This window comes from Plasmodium gonderi (genome assembly GCF_002157705.1).
Source record: "Plasmodium gonderi DNA, contig: Chr06, whole genome shotgun sequence".
NCBI lineage: Eukaryota > Apicomplexa > Aconoidasida > Haemosporida > Plasmodiidae > Plasmodium > Plasmodium gonderi.
In genome coordinates this window covers 376982-402467 of record NW_021628931.1, presented here as the reverse complement: position 1 = coordinate 402467, position 25486 = coordinate 376982, and the positions used below count along the sequence as shown (strand labels likewise).

The 25486-nt window shown below is 28.3% G+C and overlaps 4 protein-coding genes across 4 annotated transcripts; 2 read left to right on the top strand and 2 right to left on the bottom strand.

Moving 5' to 3' along the window:
* Positions 1-1152: 1152 nt before the first annotated feature.
* On the bottom strand, positions 1153-2734 carry PGO_060690 (zinc transporter; the record flags this gene model as incomplete). The annotated part of the gene is made up of 6 exons (XM_028686713.1): positions 1153-1281; positions 1372-1436; positions 1528-1615; positions 1790-1908; positions 2106-2495; positions 2590-2734. 6 exons carry the CDS (start codon positions 2732-2734, stop codon positions 1153-1155), a joined length of 936 nt encoding a protein of 311 aa, XP_028542514.1.
* Positions 2735-7641: 4907 nt separating this feature from the next.
* PGO_060680 (hypothetical protein, conserved) lies at positions 7642-10275 on the top strand (the record flags this gene model as incomplete). Its single annotated transcript, XM_028686712.1, has 3 exons — positions 7642-8750; positions 9105-9819; positions 10210-10275. The coding sequence occupies 3 exons, from the start codon at positions 7642-7644 to the stop codon at positions 10273-10275; spliced, it is 1890 nt and encodes a 629-aa protein (XP_028542513.1).
* Positions 10276-10767: 492 nt separating this feature from the next.
* PGO_060670 (hypothetical protein, conserved) lies at positions 10768-11812 on the top strand (the record flags this gene model as incomplete). The annotated part of the gene is made up of 2 exons (XM_028686711.1): positions 10768-11002; positions 11238-11812. The coding sequence occupies 2 exons, from the start codon at positions 10768-10770 to the stop codon at positions 11810-11812; spliced, it is 810 nt and encodes a 269-aa protein (XP_028542512.1).
* A 1938-nt stretch (positions 11813-13750) lies between these two features.
* On the bottom strand, positions 13751-18425 carry PGO_060660 (RNA-binding protein; the record flags this gene model as incomplete). Its single annotated transcript, XM_028686710.1, has 2 exons — positions 13751-17106; positions 17288-18425. 2 exons carry the CDS (start codon positions 18423-18425, stop codon positions 13751-13753), a joined length of 4494 nt encoding a protein of 1497 aa, XP_028542511.1.
* Between the last annotated feature and the right edge of the window lie 7061 nt (positions 18426-25486).

The window sequence follows — 25486 nt, the reverse complement described above, 5'->3', positions numbered from 1 at the left end:
GTATGTATAAGACTTTCAACATAGATACTAAGAGTTACTTGTTCTAATGAGAAAATGTTAATTAATATGAATTTTTTTCCCTTGGAATTCTAAGAAAATAAAAATCATGAATGTTTTTATAATCCTATATTTAATGTTTAGTGATGATATTTAACTCCTAAGTATGTTCCTTGGGTTTTTTTAATTACACTTTAAATAGTGTTCAACATTGCCCCAAAAAAGTTTCGATATTACCATGCAGAATATAAATTATTTCTAAAACTGTTTTTATTGCATTTTACAACATAATTCAATGTATAAAAAAAGGGGGAGAAACATATAAAAAAGACAGTTGGAAATTTTTCCATACTAAAAATATAAGGGGAAGAAATGCTCGAAAAACTTCATGTAGGTGTACATATGGGTATAGAAACAAAATAAACATGTCTTGTATGTGAAAAAAGGAAAAAATTCTAAGATTATATGAAGTAAAACATAAAGTTTAACCATTATCCTTTAATACTTCTCACATCTGAAATTTCATAATAATTACTTCAGAATATGAAGTGGCATGAAATTTTTGTTTCAATTGTCCCTCCTAGTTCGACAGAATTTATAGAACAATCGAAAGACTATAAAACTGATTACAATAGTATGATGATTATCTAACGTAAAACTTTATTGCTATATTTTTTATTTGTATTAAAATATTATCTAAATTTTGCTAATTTTTTTTATTTTTAGTCCATAATAATGTTGGATACCTTGTGTTATTCACATTGTCGTAATATATGAAAACATGTTTTTTTTTTTAATAAAACAATCAAAATAAAAGAAAAAGTATGCATATTATATAATTCATGTATTTATATTTACCTTTTTTATTGTGTATGTGTATTTAAAATATATGAAATTGCTATAAAATTAGTGAAAAAATGTGTGCATTAAAATTCATACGGTGACAAAAAAAAAATGATGCAAATATAATCATGACCTTGTAAATAAGCAAATAAGAATGTAGGAATCAAATATAAATTAACATATTCTAGCTAATAGTTGTTAAACATGATCTATAAGCTAAAAATTGATAAAAGGTTTAATCTTTTCAGAATTAATCTCTAAATTTTCTAATAAATAATAAATTGGGGACTATGCAAAAATAAATTCATCCTTTTAAACAATGTTAGCATCTTCAAAGGAATTAAATATTATCATCAAAGCTGACATGCCACAAACTCCAAGGAAGTAGCTAGAAGATAGGAAGTATTTGTTATGTTTTGTTACCTTGATTTCTTTAGTCATCTGTAAGAAATATTACATGCAGTGCAGATGTTTACAATATTTTTTTTTTTTCTCATTTAACATGTAAATGTTCTAAGAGAAACTACTTACGTTGAAGGATAGGTATAAAAAAAAGCCACAAGCAATTGAGCTAAAGATTATTTCCACAAATTCGTCTAAAAATTAAAGTGTTAAAAAAAATATATATTTTTGTATAACCATAAATTTTTTATAATTATAAAAATTGTTATTTCTTTGAGTTCTTACTTGATGGAAAAGAAAACGTTGCAATAAAAACTCCTATTGGTAAGGACAGTATAAAGGACCATGAGTATATGTTCGCCAAAAAGGTGTTCTAAAAAAAGAAAGATATGTAAAATAAGGGTCTACAGAACTTTCAGCTTAATGCATACACATGTATATATTTATACATATGCATAAATATAAACAACTTTAATACATATTAAATGAAAGTAAAAATGTAATTAAAAAGGAAATAAAAGGAATGCATTCATTTTCTATATTTAACTTCTATCTTGTTGACAATATTCTTGTACACAATTAAGCATTCTGCCCATTTATGCGCTAACATGGATAGGGCCACAATTACAATGGCCTTTTTGTCTTTTAAGCTTCCCATAAGTAAACCTTTCATATAAAAAAATTAATATACGAAGAAAGGGTATATGTTTATAGAATTTTCATACATATAAACAAAAATTTAAATAAAAAATATCAAAAATATTTAAGTTATCCATAATTCACATTAAAACATATAAGTATGTTCTATCACTGTTAAAGTCTTAATACAAAATAGAAAAGAATAATCCTTTTTAAAAAACTACCTTCTATGAAGGAATGGATAAAGAGGCTTAGAACAATAAAAAAGGAATTTGATTTAAATATTTCCAAAAAAAAATTGTTTTTGCATTTGCTTTTTTTATCATCTAATGCACTAATCTCTATGCGTAGTGTTTCATTCATATCAAGTGGTAAACAGTTTGTGTCATTTTTTTTATCGCTCATAACAGAGTTGTTTTGGTTTTCAGACTCTAATGTATCATTAATATTAAAGCTATGTTCCATATGATGGTCATGCAACATATCTGTTATATTCAAAAATGTTACTGATATAAGTATTAGAGAAAAGGTGTAATAAAGGCTAATATTATTTTTGTTTAATAAGGTAATAACTTCAGGTAACATATGTATAAAAGCTAAAGCCAGTATTGCACCTATTTAAAAATGGTAAAAAAAAAAAAAAAAAATTAGCTTTTACTTAAGTATTTAAAATGGTTATGTAAATAATTCTCATATTTATTTACTTACCACTTGCAATATTTTCAAAATTTTCCATGTTTAAAAATTTATTTTTTTTCATTTTGGACAATCTATTCTCTACTTTGGACGGTATATATACAACTGCAACACATTCAATGAAGATAAGTAGGGTTAAAATAATTGTTAACCACATTTTAACGAAAAACAATAAAACGAAAAAGGCTAAAAATTAAATACGTCATAAAAAAAAAAAGTCACATCACAACATATGTGAACGTATCACATATTGCCACTAAAAATCACTTATAAATGAAAAATAGACTGATAATTTAGTCACTTTGAAATAACTTCATATAATTATTTTACGACTTTTTTCTATATATTGAAGTATAAAAAATGGAATTTTAAAATGTGTTAAACTTGTTTTATCTATATTTTAAATAATGTAAATACGGGTTAATGCTTATCAGTACAAGGAAAATAAAATAGCCTGTAAAATTTACACGTGACATGTAAAAAGAAGTGCCCACTATGTTGTGGGAATATTACACTCAGATTCATATATTTTATAAAAAAGAGAAGATACTTAAATGAACAGATTAAATCAGCGTGAAAGAGGTGAATATATGTTACATATAGTTCTTAAAATAAAATAAAAAAAAAAAAAAAACAGATTTTGGGTGTAGCAAAATGTAGGTTGGCATGCTGTAACACTTAAAACACATCTTTAAAACAAAATAATGATATTAAAAGTATTTTAATAAGTGGAGGGTTACATTTTTTTCAGTACTTAAAATGTTGTAATCAAAATTATACTTGGAAGAACAAACAGTGAAGACATCATACACGCTGATGTATTTATACATATATGTTTAAATATACGTAGTACACGAGATTCCCATTTGCAACGAGCTTATATATGCACAAATGCTTAATAAATGCATGTAAACGTATTTATTAACTTTGTGGTAAGGCTATGTTTACATGCTAAGTTTTTATTTAAAATGCAGTTTTAGAAGCATCCTGAATCATCATGTACAACATAATAAATCTTAAAGCAAAAATGTAAAATGTGAGTATAAAAAAAAAAAAAAAAAACTCTAAAAAAAATTTACAATCAAATTAAAATATCATATTATATAGGTTATAAAAAATGTTTGTATTAAAAAGAAAAGTGCTATAAAAAAAAACAAAGAACAAAAGAAAGAAACAAACAAACGACTGTTATTTTAATTGCATCTTGTTTGATGTAAATTTAGAGAAAAAGGAGTAAATCGTGAAAATTTGTAAAAAAAAAAAATAAACTATAAAAAATAATTTTTTCTTTTACTCAATTTTTTTTTTTTTTCATAAAAAACATTTATATAAAGTACATTACATAAAAATTTTCAATAATCAACTATCAATTTTATAACTGTACTCGCATTTAAGCTTGGTTGTAACATCAACAAATAAAATATTTTATGGGTGTATCACAACATGTAAAGCAATTTGCGGTTCCTTCTCCACGCTTTATGTTCCAAAAAAAAAGAAAAAAAAAAGTAAATAAAACGACATCTCCATGTAACACCTGTCAAAGTTTTTCTCTTTTAAAACGCAAACCTGTTCATAAAAAAAAATGTATATGTACATATACATGCATGTGAAAATTAATTATTTAGCAATTTTTTCACATTTGTAATGTTACATAAAAGTATAATATATATTGTGACAATAAAAAGTTCTCCATCTTATTTGGGATCAACCCAATTTGTTTTTCGAGGCGTAATTTTAGCATCTACAAAGGATTACCATAAAAAATATTTGCTTTGGGGGATGTTAAATACAAAAATTTTATAAGTTTTCTTTTTACAGATCCTTTCACATATCAGTAAAAAAATACAATAAGTGTGATATTTGTAGGTAGGAAAATGCATGTGTACGTAAAAAGAAAAAGCAGGAAAAAAAAAAAAAAAAATGATTAGTTATTTTTTTGTCCAATTTATAACAGTTGTTTTTATGTTTGTTAATATAAAACGGTAATTTGCTCCAATAAAAATGTAATGTATATATAGAGATACAATATATAAATTTAAAATATAAAAAATAAAATGCTAATTTTTAAGTACCATAGAATAAATGTTGAAAATTGTACGTATTTTATGATACTCCAAAAATATTTTCCCCATTTTTTGTCCCTTTTGATAGATACATTTCCAAATTCTAGTTACGCTTAAATGTATTACACCGATTATACTACAAGGTCACTCATAGTAATGAAAATAAAGTAGCATTAAATATCTGGGAACTTGTTATGCTGTTTTCCATTTTCCCCATGGTTATGCATCTTAGCTTAATTAAGAATGACTAAAAATATTTTAATTTGCGTACATTGTTATAAAAACTGATAAAGAGTAACAAGTTTGTTCTCTCTTATTCTTATATATATATATATATATATACATTTTTATTCTCTAACTGTGATTATATCCATTTAATTAATTCACCCAAGCATGTCTGAAATGCAAAATAATTCTGTTTTCTGGCAGCAAGAAAATTCCATAACCTTCTTTTTCGCGAATAAGGCACATACGACATAGATTTGAGAAATGTACAGGATACTATGCATATAAAAAATGTCTAAAAAGGGTGAAAATTTGTTTCCTCATATTTGAAAAAAAATCATTCTTTTACAAAATGTTACAAAACTAAAAGAATGTTCATTATACTTTTAACAAAAGAATGAAAATGAATTATATAGGGGTCGCGGAGATAGCCATGCTTTTAAAAATAAAGAAGAAAAAAAAAAATATCAAAGAACGATCCAGATGTTAATAATTATTAGTACGAATTAACAAGAATAATGAGAAAAAAAATACACTTGTGGATTGTCTACCTTTTTAAATTTTTTACGTATATGCATATATGCAATCGTTAATAGAAAATAAAACTACCTGTAGCTTGCACACGTATGACAATGTTCAAATTGGACACATATTTATGGAAATGCGTATACATATATTTGAAACTTTGCTTGTACATATTCATATATATGTATATATGTTTACATGTAAAACATAAACTTCTCATATGTGCCACCTTTGCACATTTCAGTATAAAATAACATGTTTCAACGCACCTAGTAAGTTATTGCATTACGTGTTGGTATATATTATTTTGTATCACGAACTAACTGTTAGAGTAGAACTAAAACTAGAAAATGGATGTTGCACTTTTTTAAAAGTGCAACAATATGTTTTTTTCCCCATGGCAATTAAAAAAAGAAAAAAAAAAAATACATAGGGAACAAAATTAAAAAGACTTTTATGAAATGTGAGTATTAAAAAGTAGATTTGCTTCAAACATTTGATAAAAAACTTAAAGAAAAAAAAGTTATATAGTGCTAAATTGAGAAAAGTCACAAATGAACAGAATACGTGCCAAAAGAAACACTTGGATTTTTTTTTTTTTTTTCTTTCATGTGTAATGGTGTTATTTCATGTTTTAAGAACTTTGTTTATTTACGAGATATTGTTAGAACAATATAGGAGCTGCGGTTTTATAAAAGAGAAAATTATGTCTATTTTTTTTACAAGCTAGTTTTATTAGGGTGATGATATACATAAAAGCTTACTCATTTTAAAAACCTATTTGTGCATAAATAAAGTCCATATCCCCCACTTTTTTAAGAAGAGAGTGTCTTTTGGATTTAGCTAAGAATAATTACACATAAGTCTTATTGTCATTCATAAAAAAAGAATAGATATTTGGATAAAAAAAAAAACTGACAAATTAGTTTAATATGGTCGTAATAACTTTTGTAAGCTTGAATTTTCAAATGTTTGCTACTTTTGTATGTATTAAAGTGGGTTTCAATTTTGACCACACCTTGACGACTTTTTTTTTTTTTTTTTCAATTTTCTTTCTTTAGCCGTAGCAAGGTTATTTTTAATTAACAAGGAATTCTTTAAAAAAAAAAGAGAAAGAAAATTATAAAAATAATGGGATGTTTTTTTTTTTTTTTTTTTTTTTTTTTTTCATTTCTTTTTCTATAAAATTATGTGTTATATTTTTTCTTTTTGTGTAATTTGGTATTTTCTTTTTAGTTTTATTTCTGTACACTTTCAAAATAAATATTATTTCTGAAATTTAAAGTTTTTAATTTATCCATTTTGTTATTACGAAGAAGCTTGTCCTTCAAATGTGTCCTCATGCGTTGTTATCATAGATAACAGGAATCGGCTTAAGCTCCACATGTGGAACGTAAACATATGTAGTTATATATATATATATATATATATATATATATCTAAATATACCTTTTTCATTTGCAAAGTAGTGGAACGAAACAAAATAAATTTTCTGTTGGTAGAAATTCAAGAAAAAAAACTGAATTTTGCTTTTTTCCCCTCAATTACAATAACATTTGTTTACTTTTAACAAAAAGTTGAGATATCCCGTATTGCCTCATTTTCGCAAGGCATGCCCGAGATTAAGATCCACGAAGTGAAAAAACAAAGAACAAGCACACTATTTATTTATACATATTTCGGAATATTTCCAAAAAAAAAAGAAAAAGGAAGCATGAAGAAAAAAAAAAAAAAAAAATAGCCTAAATAATAAGAATACAAAAGTTTGAATATATCCTTAATTCGTTGGAAGATATAACAGTTTTTATCTTCACTTGGTTTAAATTGAAGCAAAAATCAAGAGAAAATATTTTTACGTTACATATACAATACTTTTCACCCACTCGAGACCTCCTCCATATATTTTTGAGGCTAATTTTTACACAGAACTAAAAGAAGAAGAAAAAATAGGAAGCATTGTTTGCTTAGTACATCATTGTGCTTATTATACATATATATACATGTGTATATGCTTAGGAAATTATTTTTCTCCTACCTTGAAGAACACGTATAAATAAACGTATGCCATATGCATATGAACATACACTTGCTTACGCATACACATGAACATAGTTTTTTTCTGCGAAAGGAAGAACTTCTTATAGTTCAATCAAAAGAAAAGAACAGGTGAGAGAAAGGCTGGGAAAAAAGAGCACATGTACATAGACTCAAAAATAAAAATAAATTTATTTTCTGAAAATGAATAGAAAAAATGAGGAAACCTGTAAGTAGTAACAAAGACATTTTTAAGAGGGAAAGTGACAGTTCAAAGATAAAAAAGTTGATGGGGAACATATCGCCTCTTTTTTTTATGAGTGAATTTGTATATATTTTATTTTTACGTTACAATGACTATATACTAAGCACAAGATACAAAACAGAAGTAAATGAAGATACGAGGAAGAATATATATAACATTTTAATATTGCTTTATTTTTCAAAGCCTTTTTTTGCATTCTTAACGGATAATGTATATTTTAACATAAATAATACACTCTGTTTTTTGACAAGAAAGTTATACGAATTTGGAAATTTCTTGCAGAAATTATTTTATCAGTGTAGCAGAACCGTGTGTAAGGGGAAAAATTTTTTTTTAAAGATATTTTTTAGAAAATATATGAAAGATGGGGTTTTATCAGGGTCACGATATTTAAAAAAAACAAGTTTGTGTAAATATTCGTATATTGAAAATTTTGCGCATTTGCCATTGAATAGAAAGTATTACATTGTTATAAGTGAATTTAGCACAACCTTGTTGTTATTATTTATATATCTTTTCCACAAGAAGATAAATTATTTTTTTTACTTAACTATCGTTTTTCTTATTTCTAGTCAAATGCTATTATCGTCATGCGTTTTTGAAGGAATAGTAGTTGAACGATGTAGAAAGCAAATGCGCGTTGAGAAAATTTTTTATATATCTTATGTAATGTGTATAAAGATATTTTGTTCCCTAATATTGTATTATATGTATATTTTAAAAATAAGTATTTATATTTTAATTTTAAAAAGTTGCGCCATTTTTATTATTTCGTGCTTATGTAGCGAAGAAACGCTTTTATTAAATTCAAATTTCAAAGCACAGCGTAACATAATACAGAAGAGTGAAAATGGAGGCATACGTGTAAAAAATACAATAGACTTATTGCCACAACTTGGGATTTTGAGGAAAATACTCTTTAAAGAAAATTTATTTAAAATACTCTTTCTTTTAATCTTATTCAATTCATCTATTGACACTAAATTTTCCATGCTGCAATACGGTGTCCAGAATTACAGATGGCCTCATTCCTTGATTAATTACATCCCTTTAGTGTCACAGTAAGTACAAGCATTGCAATAAAAAATGCGTATATTTATATGTGTCTATCTACATATTTCCTGTGTTTATATGTGCATGTTTTCCATAGTTATAAAACATGCAAACATGTAATTGCACCTGTCCAAATGAAAAGCTGGTTGTTACTAAACTACATTCTCTTCACGCCGTTTTGGCTAACATTTCAAGTTAGTTCGTTTATCTACCACCTTGAGTTTCTCATTTTGTGTGATTTCAACTGTGTTCATGCATTCATGCATTCGTGCATTCGTTCATACGTGCGTGCGTGTATGCGTGCACCGTTACAATTGCGATTACTACAATCCCCTCCCCCCTACACACTTTTTTTTTTACAGATCCTCCAAATTAATAGGAATCTCCATTTTCCAGCTATACACGAACAAAAAGTGCTATAAAAGTTACGCAATGATAACCATACTATTCAACATTCTTTTTAAAATAGCTAGCTTTATTTTTTTGTATTATAACAAGAACACGTATGTTAGTCCCTTCCTATTTTTACTGAATATAATAGTTCAGAATATTTCTATAAAAATTTTAGCCCTTCCCATACTACTATTGTGTATAGAAAAGGCACCATTAAATTTGGAATCCACCTTAATTAACATATACATTTTTTGTTTTAACTTTTCAAATTTAATTAGTAAAAGATATTTCATGTGGAATATAATTTTGCAAATGTCAAAAAATGTCTTTATAATTTTACTTCTTTCCTTTCTAACTACATGTAGTAGTTTACTGTACTACTTCAACATATCGTTAGATTCGTTAAACAGCTTGAATTCACCATTATCATGTTTGAACGAAAAGGAAGATCTTAATTTAAAATTAAATAAATTTGAGAAAAAAAAATATGTATCTCCTGATGATCCATTTGATACATACGAGAAAAACCCTGCAAAAAAGTTTGTTCGTTTTAGAGAAGAAAATATAACAACAGAAAAATACAAAAGGGAACAGAACAAAAATAAAACAAACTTATTTAAAAATGCTCCTGATTATAGTTCAGATAGTGATGATAATCAGTGGCTCATAATTGACAATTTGAAGGTAAGGAAATTTTAGCATATGTGTGAAAAAAAAATTTTTATTAATTAAAAAGTAAAAAGTTTATATCCAGAACTACGAAAAAACTGGGGGTGATGGAGGGGAAATTCCTCTTTATTTACCCAAATAGAATGCTGGATTGGTTGCTCTTTTGGATGAGAGAATTTTAAGAAATGTTGCATGCAAATGGGAGTTCCTGATAAGCGCATGTTTTACAGAATTATATATCACATGCATGTATAGAAATGAATATATACGCACATATTACTTGGTTACACATTGTGTGTGAAATCAATGTCAGATATATTAATTATTTCCTTTTTACACAGGCACATGTTTTTATTTCATTATGATTTTTTTTTTTTTTTTTTTTTTTTTTTTTTATTTTATCAGGGAAACGGAATAATGAAAAGTCAAAGAGAACCAACGCGCTTGAACATTTCAAACATGATGTTGTGAAAGGAACTTTTTTATCGCACAAAATTTCGACGATTTATTATTTTCATACGTTAGAACAACAGGCATATCTAAGCATTGCACCTGGAACATTAGAACATATTACATATGTACATATATATAATGAAGCATATAATGTGCTAATGCCCATGTTTTTTTAAAACGAAATTTTTTTTTGCCATTATTTCCTCCTCCTTTTTTCCTTTTTTTTTTTTTTTTTTTTTTTTACTTTCGTTATTTTTCAATTCTCTATTTATACCATTATTTTTCCATTATGCGTCATTTTTTTTTTTTTTTTTTTTTGTTTAAAAGTTTTAGCCTTTTTTTTGCCATTTTTTAAAAACAATAAGAACTAATATTGAAAGTTATATAACCAAATATATGTATTTATATATATATATATATATCTATGTAATATACATAAAAGGGTAGAAAAATAATATATATACCCCCCAGTAAATATATATATATTTCTTTTCGTCTATACGATTGAAAATGTACGAAATTTACTACTTAAATGAACAGAAAGAATTCGAGAAGTCAAAAGAAAATGATGAAATTCACAGTTCTCTAATTCTTAAAAATCGTTGTGTTAGTATAAAGAAGAAAAAAAAGGTGGTTAAAGAAAATGTTTATGAGGGAGGATACACCATATGGGAGTGTACGTGGGAAATGTTGAAATTCTTACATAGAGAAGTTGATTTTCGGAATAAAAACGTCTTGGAGTTAGGTAAGAACAAGTGGGAATGTCAATGGCCAAGAAACCCTTTTCCACTTTCACAATATTGCTCTTGTTGTTTTTTTTTTTTTTTCCGAATAGCGAAATGTTTCATTAAATTTCATTTGTTTCTCTTCCCACATGCTTCTACTATTTTCGTTCGTCTATTATGTTTCACTTTGTTTCATTCTGTTTACTCTTTCAACTCTGCTCATTCTTTTTCATATCACGTGGGATTTTTTTCAAGGGTGCGGACATGGCTTGGTAGGCATAAAAGCCCTCTTAGATGAAGGAAATGTCATCTTTCAGGAATTAAACAAAGAAGTAATTAACGACGTTTTGCTTCCTAATATAAGAAAAAATTTAAATATCAAGATGAAAAAAAAAAAACTGAAGAAAAAAAGTTACATGAAAATTCGTGCCCCAAATTTCAAATGTGCAGTTATCAATAAATCATGGAACAAGTTAAATAAACAAATACAGAAGAAAAAATTAAACCCATTTGATTTTATATTAGGAAATGAGATATTATATAGAAAAGAAAATTATTATAACATTTTAAGCATTCTAAAGGAGAATCTAGGGATTAATGGAAAAGCATACTTAGGCACCAAGTCTTATTACTTCGGTTTTGAAGACGGGGCTGGTACCAATAGTTTCCTTGACTATGTGAATAATAATAAGGACTTTCATTTTGTTGCTCGAGTTGTTCACACTAATTCAAACAAATCTGTATATTCGAGAGATATCATAGAGGTGACCATTTCCCCCAAGTGGAACAAATTGCAACAACAATCAGAGAGCGGAAGCATAGAGATATAGACTTGTCTTTATTTTACGATTTCCTCTTTAAACAGCCACTTTGGTATTCCCCTTCGCTAATATGAGTCATCCATTTTTTCTTTTTATTTTCAAATTTTTTCCACTTAAAAAATGAACACTTATAAAATTTGCGCATTCACAGCTGATCTTGTATAAAAATTTTTAAAACATTAAAAAAAGTTAGTCTTTCTCTTCAAAATGTTTAAATAGGTAAATGTATATGTATACACATATATAATAAATGGTTATTAGCAAAAATGGATCATACTCCAAAACGGAATATGTTTTTCCATCCAAAAAGCAACAGAATTGAATGGAGAAAGAAAAAAAAAAAAAAAAAAAAAAAAAAAAAAAAGGAATAGGAATAGCAATAGGAGGGTGGTGTATATGTGGGGAAATTAGGTGTAAAATTTAAAAATGCTTCACAAATATTTAAAAATTAACAATAATGTAAAACATGTTAGGTGTATATTTTATTACATAGTCGTTAGTTAAAATTTATATATGTGTAAATATGTATATTTTTTTTCTATTTTTTGCATGTAGTTGAAACAGAACTCATGTACGCACAACTAGATAGGCGTGATAATATTATTGTTCCTTTTATGTAACATAAAATTATGATATAAGCAAAAAATATTTTCGCTTTTAAATAATACTGAAAAATAAACACAAATATGTTACACATCAATAATGAATATCTACATGTACATGCTTTTGTATTAATAAATTTCTACTGAAATCACATGAATTGTGCATGTAACATATGTTACACGCTCGCTTTTGTGTGCATATGAACACACAGGCACAAGAGAATGCATATAACTGATGCCCCTATACACACATAAGCATATGCATAGACACATCCATACACACATCCACGCAAACATCCACACACACATGCATATTCATACATATATGTTCTTCGTTTACGTTACGCACGATGCAATGGTCAAAAGGGAGTGACGAAATATGCAACATGTAAAATAAACAAAGAGGTTATTAATATATATTCGAATAAGCAAAAAAGTATGCAAACGAGGTACTTAAATGTGAACTAATATGATAAGGTTAAACATGTGTATATAATGTATGTTGATGCTCACGAATATGTGAAAACTTTAATTCGCTATATAAATAAAAGGGGCATGCATACATATTCACACGTGCATAATGTGTTATATATATGTATACCATTCTCTATACAAATAGGATAACTTAAAAAGTTAACACATGCATACATAGCAATGAAACGGCGTGTGTATGTGTGTGTGTTTTCTCATTTATGTACACTGAGAGTTAAAAAAAAAATATATTGTACGGGGTTTTATTTTTCTCATATCGGCTAAAATGTTAATATGAGTACGTACACATATAATATGTGTTCAGGTATGATAAAATAAAAAATAAATAAATTGATAAATAAATTGATAAAGTAAAATAATAAAGTAGGGTAATAAAGTAAGGCAATAAAGTAAGATAATAAAGTTAGATAATAAAGCAAGATAATAAAATAAAATAATAAATAGAATAATACACAAAGTAATACGTAAAATAAAATAATAAATTAGGCTCTGTCTTTAATCATATAATTTTACATCCGTAAAATTTAATGATAACAACAGTATGTTGAGTCACGCAAAGATGTATACACAATTTATGCATTCAAGCAAAATTTATAACTGTGCTTATTGCGCTAATTTGAAAATACTTTATCTTCATTTAGACACGGGTGATAATTATTTACATAAAATGGAGGAAGAATGTGCTTATTCTTGTTCTTTGGATTTTTGCATTTACATGGTTTTTGTACGTATGCGCACACATACATGCATTTGTGCATGCTTTTTTTTTTTTTTTTTTTTTTAAAAGTAACAACATCAGATAACCCCTCCAAATTCCCCTTCCTCTGGGTCATGTTGATGGTAATACCCACTACTAAGTATTTTTTCTGACATTACTGATATTTCCACTATTATTCGTATTTATGTTGTTCTCACTGTAATATGAAGGAGTATGTTTGCTTATAATTTCCTGCGACATAGAAACAACTTTACTGCTACAACTGGTGCTACTGCTGCTGCTGTCATTGTTACTCCTACTCATGTTAGTATTATCGGTACCACCGTACAATTTCTTCTCATTATTAATACCCGTGTTCTCATTATTTCTGAATTCAAAATTGAATATGGATTTATTACAGTTATTTGCATTCATGTAATCATTAAAAACGTATATATCACTTAGATATCGGTCTAATGTGTCATAATTTTGCTGCGAGAAACTTTCGTCTAAGTTTTGCCTTTTGTTATGACTACCACTGTGATTGCTGTTATGATTGTCATCATGATTGTCGTTATGATTGCTGTTATGATTGTCGTTTTGGTTCGTGTTATAATTTCCACTATAATTATTTTTACTATCACTGCTATTTTTATTATATTCATTGCTGCTGCTATTGTTGCTATACGCACCGATTTGTCCATAAAAGCTTGAACCAGAGTGGCAGATGTTATGGAAATCAGGTGATTCTGAATGCAGCATATGGTCATAGTCTTCCTGTAAGAATGAAATGGGATTATATTTCTGTAGTGTTTCTCCTAATTCTTCAAAAGTTTCTTTTCTTGCTTCGTTGTGTAAGTCTTCAGGTAACTCATTTTTGAGTTGCTCTTCATTTTTGTTTCCATGATGTGTCTCCTCCTCGTTTTTCTTATTCTTGGAGAGAAATGCTATAAACGAATATTCCAAATTATTCTTATCTGAATAGTTGTCAAATTTGGAGTTTAACATTTCGTACAATTCCATGTTCTCCTTACTAATATAGTCATCTATGTTTAGTGAGTTCTTATTTGCATATGTGTTTAAAAATGTAAAAAAAAGTTGCATGTTTTTATAATAATTTGAAGAGTTTTTTCCCTCATTCACAATGTTTCCACTGTTTCCGCTTGTACCACTACTGACAACCTTTGTCTCAAGTATATTATTGTGTTCAAAATTAAAACAAAAGTTTTCATCACTTCGGTTTGCACCATTTACTTCATCATACTTTTTATCACAAAGCTGCCAACTATTTACATTTACGTTCAGATTAAAATTTTTGTTAATTTCAGTTACAAACTCGTTTTCTGCAAAATGAGTCTCTTCCACTTTTCTACTGCACTCGATATCGTTTCGCTTGTTTTTCTCGTGGTCATTAACAACACCGATAGTGTCCTCATTGACAGTGGCATTACCAACATAATTCTTATATTCATTTGTGTTCCCCAAATGAGTTTTATTATGCCAATCCTTATGAGAGATATCGTAAGTGTCCATGTAACCATCTTTATGAACATTGTTAACATTGTGAACATCGTGGACATTGTGAACATCATTGGTTCCTCCTTGTCCCTTCTCCTTATCCTTATAAGCACTGTCATACCAGATATGATTTAAAAAGGAAGTTATGTTTCCTTTGTCCATGCTAAGGTGCTTTATATTTTTCGTATTTTTAAAGGGATCTCCGAGTGGGGCGAAGCTATTCCCGTTCCAGTTTCCACCACCTCCATTTCCACCATTTGCGTCGAAATGCCCATTCTCGTCCTCATTACACTTTTGTGACTTTTGCATTTGGTTTGGCTCCTGTGTGGCCGTACACACTTTCGTTATGCCATTAGCAAAAAACTGGTTATACATGTTCACACTAGTGTTTTCTTCAGCACTCGGACTACAGAACATGTAATTTCTTTGGTGTGTATAAATTTTATTTTTTAAATGGTTCAATCTAGAAAATTGCATTTCCTCTACATTTCTATCCTCTAAAAATCGATTAGACGTGTACGAACCACCAGTATTCATATTTGTTTGTAATTTCTTTCCATCTATTTTGTTAGGATGATTATACAGTTTATTATTTATACCTTTTTCCTTTTGTTCTGCTTGGTTTTGAAATATTCGTCTCTTTGACCATAAATAATGTTCTTGTCTCTCTATCGTTGTATTGATCTTATTAACATGTGAATTATGGAAGTGATCAAATTTATCATTCGCGTAGTCATATGTTGGCATTTCATTTTTCCTCTTTATTTTTTCGATTTTTCCATCATCTATTATATACCTGTGGTTATTTACATCTTCGTTAATGATTTGGTCATCGGATCCTATTGCATTGTCACCTCTAATATCCATGACACTCGTAAAGCTTCTAACATTATCACATTTTTTCATCAAATCCAAAGAAACGTTACTATTTTCACCATTATCATCAACATCAAAGGAAGTTACTTCGCTTGTATTATATAAACTGCTCATGGGTTCCGAAGAATAGGAGGGGGGTAACATAGGGTTCACTAAAATGTTATGTTGAAAGTTGTGCATGTATTTATTCACTTTTTTATTTGTTCCATGATATTTATTATAACTGTTTCCAGAGTTATTTTTAAAGAACTTCCCATGTGCCTTGTTTAATGGTGGTGGAGCATCATTACTATTTGCATCATTCCCTAGTAATACTACTGAGGAATTCTGATCCGATATAGAAATATGATGTATGTTATTATTCGTGCTGTTACATACATGATCAATAGCTATGTTTTTATTTGCTATAAAATTTTTGCATTCGTTGTTACTATTGCTTGGGAATTTATTTTTCGATTGTTTTACCATATCCACAGAATTGACCGAATTAAGCGTTTTTAACGTATCAGTCGTGCTTACTAGACTTTGCGCCGTTTTGCTGTTATTCGGATCCTTTACTTTGTTTTTATTCGCACCGACGTTAGGGTTAATGTTCAGATTGGGATGCAGGTTCGGATTGGAGTACACGTTCGGGTTGGGATGTACATTCGGACTGAGGTGCATGTTCGGACTGAGGTGCATGTTCGGATTGGGATGTACATTCGGATTGGGATGTACATTCGGAGTGGGGTGCATGTTCGGAGTGGGGTGCATGTTCGGATTGGGGTGCATGTTCAGGCTTTGGTGAGTACTCGGGTTTGCGTTAACGTTCTGACTAATGTTCCCGTTGTATATGCTTTTTAACTTTGCTGGTAATAAATGCTCTTCTCCATTTTTTAATTGCACTTTTAGCAATTTTCCATGTATATACATTTTTGATAACTCTTCAAAAGCTTCAATGGCGGACTTTTTGTTGTCGTAAGAAACAAAACCGAAACCTCTATTTCCCTGTTTCTTATCATTTTCGTTGTTTATGTACGGAATTCTCAATCCTACGACATGCCCATACTTGTTTACCAGTTGAATTAAATTCAATTCTGTCCATTTTAGTGGAATTCCGTATAAAAACAGATTTGCGCCTTTAAGTGAGGGAAGAAATTATGAAAATTAGTAAAAAAAAAAAAAAAAAAAATTCATACAAAAAAGGAAAAAAAAAGGAAAAAAAAATTATGAACACTCGTAAAATAGTCCAAATTGGACGAAATGATTTATAACACACTAAGACATTGAACTATAACGTAACATTTACATTTGGTGTACCTGGAGGCCCATCTTTTAACAGGGAAAAATTCGCCTTGCTGTAGTGCAACGTATTTTGATTCGGAATTTGTTTTGAAACAATGAAACATATTAATTTATGGTTTGGTGAATTATCAAAAAATTTTTTTTGATTCAGGATGTTGACTGCATTTATTGCACACTTTTCATCAACAAAATAAACAAATGCATACGACCATTTATCGATAGACCATTTATACTCAATGTGGATTATATAACCAAATATTTCGAGCACATTTTTTATTCTCTCTTCTGTTATATTTGGTGGAATATTCCCAAGGAAAACATTTGTGATGACAATATTTTTAAAATTATAATTTGACTTACTTCTTTTGATGTCCTTAATTATTTGACTATTAATATTATTTTGTTTTATTTTTTCAATATTCGATTTATAGTCTTTTGTATGGGGGGGCATGATATTACTCGGGTCATGTGATTTGTAACTGTTCTCCATTTTTTGGAAGTTTTGAGCTTTTTCTATTCTTCCAATTTTTTCTCCCTTTTCCAATTTTTCTCCCTTTTCCAATTTTTCTCCCTTTTCCAATTTTTCTCCCTTTTCCAATTTTTCTCCCTTTTCCAATTTTTCTCCCTTTTCCAATTTTTCTCCATTTTCCAATTTTTCTCCCTTTTCCACCTTTTCATCGTAATTTCCATTTTGGCATATATGATGATGCGTAGCTATTTGGGAATCATGATTTGATCTATGCATACTATGTTCATTAGGAAAAAAAACCTCTGGCTCTGGTTCTCTCTTTCTATGCTGCTCGCCATAGTTTGCCACATTTAATAAAGTTTCAAAATTGTTACAAATTTTTGTATTTTCTCCATTAACAATATGGCTGTAACTCCTAGTGCCGGTAAAAAAATTGAATTTATTCTTCCCAATTTTCGAATTAACATTTTTGCTACTGTTACAGTTTAGAAAATTCACACCAAATGTAGTGGGTGATACATTATATTTATGGTTATGTAAAAATTTAAATTTGTCATCCCCTTTGTTATTATAATAGTAACCTGAGCTATTAAAATTTTGATTAATTTCCTTTTTTTCATCAGAAACGAAAAAATGATTATTACTATCAGCATTATCCATTGAAATTGTGCTTCGTGGATCCATATCTCTGTAATGATTTCTTTGGACTATTATTTTATTTGCAAAAATGGGTTCATCAGATGCAGAATTGCTCTTCTTTCCGTTAATATCGCTGTTCTTCTTTTTGTTATTCGTGTTTTCAAGTATAAGCTTGGAAATGTTATACACTAAATTTCTCAAATTTTCGTTTAATTCCTTTTTGTTAATTCGATTTTCATCGTTATCTTCCAATTTTTTTATAAATGGAAAAATATCATTTGTTAAACGGGGGTGATTATGGGAAATGCTGCAAGGAATATTATTCTTACAATGCAAATGTTTTAAATATGAGTTTCTATTGTGTTCTGTGTTTATTTGGTGCGAAGCTTAACATAAAATGATGGGAAAAATATATTAAAGAAAAAGAACATATGAACTTTTATTCTATTTTATTTTAAAAGGGGGTATTTATTTACAGCAAAAAAATGAAAAAAAAAAAAAAAGAAAAAAAGAAAGAAAAAACCTCAATTTCTTATAAATATATTAACAAAGGTGTACACAATATAACGATTGCATCCCTACTACTTTTCTAAGTTATCTTGAAAAAAAAGATGCACTGATAGAAATTTGCTTGTTGTAGACAGCATATCTCCATTAGGAATTTGAGGGGTGACAAAAAAATATAATACGTAAATTGAGATATGAATAGGGTGTGGAGCAGAGTGAAAAATGTTTTATTAAAAATTTAGGGAAGATTAAATAAACAATTAATTATTTTGTAACTTTATTTCAGTTATAGTAACAAATTTTATGTAAAATGGGGCCATGATGAAAAAGTAAGCATTGCAAATATTGCAAAACATGTAGTGCTGCAAAATATTATACAACAAGATGTAGAACTGCTTTAAAGCACTATTACTTGCGTGCATATTACATTATTATAATACAATATAAAATTTCTTTTTCAGACACAAATTTTCATTGATGGCTGACGGCATATCACACAGTTTTGTAACGTTGGGAAAATTGACGCATGTGCTAGTTGGTACGTTGGTCGACAGTGGCGTTATTCTCTTAATAGAAATGTACTAAGCAATTTCGATTCAACCAATTATGTGCATGCCTATAATGGTGTAGTGGTGCGATGGTGTAGTGGTGCAGTGGTGTAGTGGTGCAGTGGTGTAGAGGTGCAATGGTGTAGCGGTGCAATGGTGTAGCGGTGCAATAGCGTATCAGTGCAATAGTATAATATACTACAATGGAGTAATAGTGTAATACGCTCAATGAACGCCATGCATACGAATACGTGCACATATACACTTCCTTTACGTAGTAAAAACACACGAAACATTCGTTGCATATCTTCACACTTCTACGTTTCATACAAAATATCCTAGTTACATATTCCCATTTGTAAAAAGTTCTTATAATGTGAAAATGAAATGCAAGACTCGGGGAGGTGATGGCTACAATGCTTGCGGGATGTGGAAGGATTCTCCGGGAACTCTACACTTAAACGTATGAATAAACACATAAACGTGTGCATAAACACATAAACGTGTGCATAAACACATAGGCGTATGCAAAAACACATAGGCATATACATATATGTATCTACATGCTTACATTTACTTACTTACACACACATGTTCATACATATTATATGTTGTCGAAAGGGGTGTTCATAAATTAGGGGTTAACATACAACATGCGAAAAAAAAAAAAAAAATCGCAGCAGGTACTACAAACAAAATAAACTACATGCGTAAAGAATAAACAAAGATAAGGTCTAAAATATGGTTTATTTTTTTCCAAAAATTAAAAAAAAAAAAAAGTATAAATGTAAATACATGAATACCTAACATGCAAATACATGTACATGTCTACAGGTATATTCATTTAATTATATTTTATTATGCATTGTAAGGACAGTTTCAGTTAACTGTGGAGGGTATCACATTCAGAGGCAAAAAGATGTGTATTAATATAGTACAAGTACATAAGCATGTGTGCTACATGTATATTCTTATACACATAAATGAATACAGGCACGTGTTTACACGCGCTGAATGCGTACAAATGGTTATGTATACGCTTTCATACAACTTACATGCAGAATACACCATTAAAAAAATAATAATAATAAATCAACAAACAAGATGAATGCTTATTTATTGTTTTAAGTTACGTATCTTATATTATTGCATTCTGTTTGAATTGTTTCTAATCGGAATGTTGTCCGTTTTTTATTTTAATATATATAAACATAGTGAAGGAATGCGCGGGAGGTTAGGAAGCAAGAAATAAAAAAAAAAGGAGAAAAAAATTATATAAAAAGATGATCTTGCTTTTTACATGTTCAAAAAAAGAAAAGAAAAATGGATAATAGGAAAGAATAAAGAGAAATGAAATATATGCATATCATTAAGCACACATACTAACTCATTTATACAATGCAAGTTTGAAATAAACAAAAAGATTATAGCTAAAAAAATGAATGCGAAAAAGTGTAGCATTATCAAAGCGCATGCAAATGAAGATTGTGTGCTTTTTGGTGAATAGTAAACACGGGAAAATTTTTACAGGCATATGGTAATAAACAAATGTGTGCATGTATTGCAGAATAACAAATACGAGAATGTGTGTATGGGCGTGAGTCAAACATGTATTAACATGTATTATCAGGTGTTTGCCTTTGTTAACATTTATTAACGTGTGCCAGCGTGCACTCGCGCAAACATGAATTATCATGTAAACACACGTGTTCGTACTTATTTTCGAGTATTCTCAGATGTTTTCACGTATTTTCACGTGTTCTAACGTGTTCTTACGTATTTTCAAGTATTCTCACGTGTTCTTACGTATTTTCAAGTATTTTCACGTGTTCTTACGTATTTTCAAGTATTTTCACGTGTTCTAACAAGCTTTCACATGCTCACACCTGTTCACACGTATGAGCAGGTATCCCTGCATGTTCACAAGTTTGCTCCCATAGCCACATATCTACACGTATTAATATACACTGATGTACATTTAAATGAATAAGCAAAAAAAAAAAAAAAAAAAAGAAAAAAAAAGGAGAGGAATAAAATCATTCCATTCATTTATACATACCATATATGCGAATTCCTTTCTTTTTCGTTGGGTCTTAACCCTTTGACGTTTTGGGTGTGAAATATGAAAAAAAATAAAAAGGAAAAAAGAAGAGAGAGAGAGAGAGAAAAAAAAAAAAAAGAAAAGAAAAAAAAGGCTTCTATCTGTATATATGAAATAATGCAACAGAATATAAATATGTATGACGAAGTAAAACAAAAAAGAAAAATTTTCAAAATGAGTGAAGAACAAGTGATTGTGCTAAAGGTTTACAAAAACAGCATTTCGATTTTATGTTTCGCATGTAAATCCACTAAGCACGGTATCCATATATACATATATATATAAATATATAGTGCGCATGCGCATGCATACATGTTTGTGCAAATATACATATGTACGTGTTGGTTTATTTTCCCTTTTGCACTGAACAATAGGGTGTGAAGGGGGGGGGGGAGGGATAAGAAAAAAATAAAAAAAAAGAAAAGAAAAAAAGTCGTATATTCATAAATATACAAAAAATTATGGACCATCAAATATATCTCTATTATATGCACAACAACTGGACTCCATGTTAAAAGGAACAACCAACCATTTGGTGCACTTCTCTTGAAATTGTGAATATCCTTATTGCAAAGGCAGCGCAGTTTATAAATCTTCGTTTTGAAGAAGTTAAACAGGTATGCATATATGAATATATGTTAATACACGAATTCTTGAATAATACGTTCATATATTGTACATCTAAAACACACCCATATATAAATGTGCACAATTCATCATGTTTATACGTATATATTTGTATATATACATGTATTCAACATTTTCGAATATGCACATACGCACACGTACGAGGAATATAGTGTAAAATAAACACTAATTCACAAACACGCCAAGATTTAAAAAGGCATAATGTATATTCATAAGAAAACTTTTGCATAGAAAAAAAAATAAATTCTCCTTTACATATGTTTTTTAGGTATATTTATAGGGAAAAGTAGTTATCTCGCAAAAAAAAAAAATATACAGATGTATTATTTTTTTTAAAAGAATTGAGAAATGGTTGGTTTTATAATCATGCTATAGCGAGCTTTTTTTTTTTTTTTTTTTTTTTTTTTCGAATGCTTATAGTTTTTTTTTTTTTTTTTTTTTTTTTTTTTTTTTTTTTTTTTTTTTTTTTTTTTTTTTTTTTTTTTTTTTTTTTTTTTTTAATTACGTTTCTTTTCTTTTCATATACATTTTTTTATTTAGATGAAAACACAAATAAACAGAATGAATATATGGTCTCACACGTACATACGCGAGTAACCAAATATAAAAAAAGAGTAATTCGTTTTTAACATGTTAAGACACACTTTGTGTTCATGCATGGGGCACAATATGATATGCAATTAACATATGCATAACAAACATATACATTTTTGGAGGCACTTTTTTTTTTTCTTTTTCACTTGCGACAGTGTACATTTTCAGCATACATTCTTCTAATATGACATGAAATATGTGGTTAAAGAAAAATATTCCATAAAAAAAAAAAATTGCTTTATTGAAGGGTACATCGTATAGCAAGTTTTGAGTCCAAAATGTTTTTTACGGGAGCATGCAATTTTTTAAAAGGAATTACATAGCTTGTTTTTTCATTTCGTATTGACCTGTATCTACCGACATCCATTTTCAGTTATTTTAATTAATTCGTCCTATAAGGCATAATAACGGTTCCAACATTTTGCTAATAAAAGTTGAACCAAAAATTAATAGAAAAAGTGGAGCAACGTTTATAGAAGCAAGTACAATTACGAAATATATATGTATGCATGTTTTTTTTTTTTTTTTTTTTGCACCTTGCCGAAAAATTCTGCGTGCTATGGTTGCTTACTCTTTCGTGTATGGCCACACCTGGATAACAAAATGTGCTGTTTTGCATTTTTTTTTTTTTTTTTTTTTTTTTACCATTTTGCCTCGTTATGATGCGCGTGATTGTGCACTTTTTACCTATTTAATATCTTTATGCACGCTTTTTAGGGATAAGGGGGGGGGGGGAATGCATCAATGTGCACTTGTGTAACACTATACTCAGATAAAGAACAACGCGACTTTTTAAGCGGTTATATATATATATATATATATATATATATACTGGTTAAAACTGATAATTCCATTTTTTAATATTCCTTTAAATTTCTGAACAAACGGACAAAATTCATGAGAAAGCGAGCACATAGCTTGTCATATGTTTCACTCTTTTTTTTTCTTTTTTTTTTACCTTAAAGAAAAAATATACATTGTTTACAATAACATAATGTGGTCAACCTGATCATCATTTCGTATATCATTTGTGTGGAAGGAGACTTTTATCCATTTATTTTATCAATCACTTTTTCCTGCACATGTATTGTAAAAGCAAGTGTATGGCTTGATAAATATGATTGAGTTTTGCTAATATACTTTTTTTTTTTTTTTTTTTTTTTTTTTTATTTACATGCTCAAGCTAATGCACAGGGAACAGCTTAAAGGGGCGTAGAACAAAGTGGTGTACATTTAACACCCACATTGCTAACACGTATATGTGAGAAGAAAAAAAAAAAAAAAAAGGAAAAACATAGAGAATGCTTTTGCTTGGATATGCGATAATGTATTTTTTTTTTTTTTTTTTTTTTCTCACTGTGTAATATGTGTAAAAAAAAAAAAAAATAAAATAAAATATTTACATATGTACAATAACACTTAACTAATGTTGCTATTTTAGTTCTAACTATTTAAGATATCCTTTTTATTACTATTTCTTCCTTTTTTTTATTTTAAAAAAAAAAAAAAGTCGACGAATGAACATTTATGGTGTGAATTTAAAATTGATGGATGACAGGAATCTACAGATGATATAAGGAGTTAAACATGTTAATATACCCATACATATATACGTATGCAAATGTGTGAGAGGATAAAATTATCAAAGTAATATATTTTAAAAAAACTACCCCCTACTATATATTTCCAAAAAAATGCCAAATGTTTTATTGAAATTTTGGTCTTATATATTTTTTTCTTCGTCTTAAAAGATAAATTTTAAGTTTTTTACAGAATGTAAAATGTGAAGTAAACATATTTATATTTCATATCATAAATGTTCAGCAATTTTTTTTTTTTTTTTTTATCAATTCGTTACATGTGCACATATGTTCATATATACTTATGTACTTTTTTTTTTGTATATTCCACTTTGTCTTATTCTTAGAAATCTGCTTTATGTAATGAAAATGCCACATGGCATTTACCACTTTCCATTTTGGTGACATGGCAAAATTTGTAAGAACCCCTTAAGTCGAACAAACTTGAAATACATCAAATATAACTTTTGTTGTGTGTGTTTGATGATTTAGATTTTTTTTTTTTTTTTTTTTTTTCACACAAAACATCTTCTTTTAAGTAAGCAACTCATACTTTGGTGTCCAACGTGGTTTACCGTATTACCAATTTTATTGCAATTACATTAAGGTTCACTACAGGAATTATTTTAACATATGTCACACACAGAAATTTTAATTTCCAACAAAATAAACACTTTATTAAACAGAAAGTAAAGCCCTCAAAACGGAAAATTATTTATTGTGAACGAATTAAAATGACCTGAATGTTTATATTTAATTTGTAGCATTTAACACTCCCTCAGCTTTTTTTAAAAATATCATTTGTACGTATGAACATGAACGAAATGGAAATATACATCATTTTAATCTGTTTTCTCATTTCATTTTTTTTTTTTTTTTTTTAAATCACCCTTTTGTCTATTTTTCAATAATTCACCAAAAAAGAAAAAAAAGAAAATAATAAAAATTAAATATCCTATGTAAGGATGGGTGTACATTTATATCTAACAATACTGCTTTCATATTAGGGGAATGAACACACAAATGGTACACATTGTGTTACATGTGTGCAAACGTATTTTTGCATATATATGTGCGTGTAACATTGTAACTAAAAAAAATATATATAAATAATAACAATAATAAAAA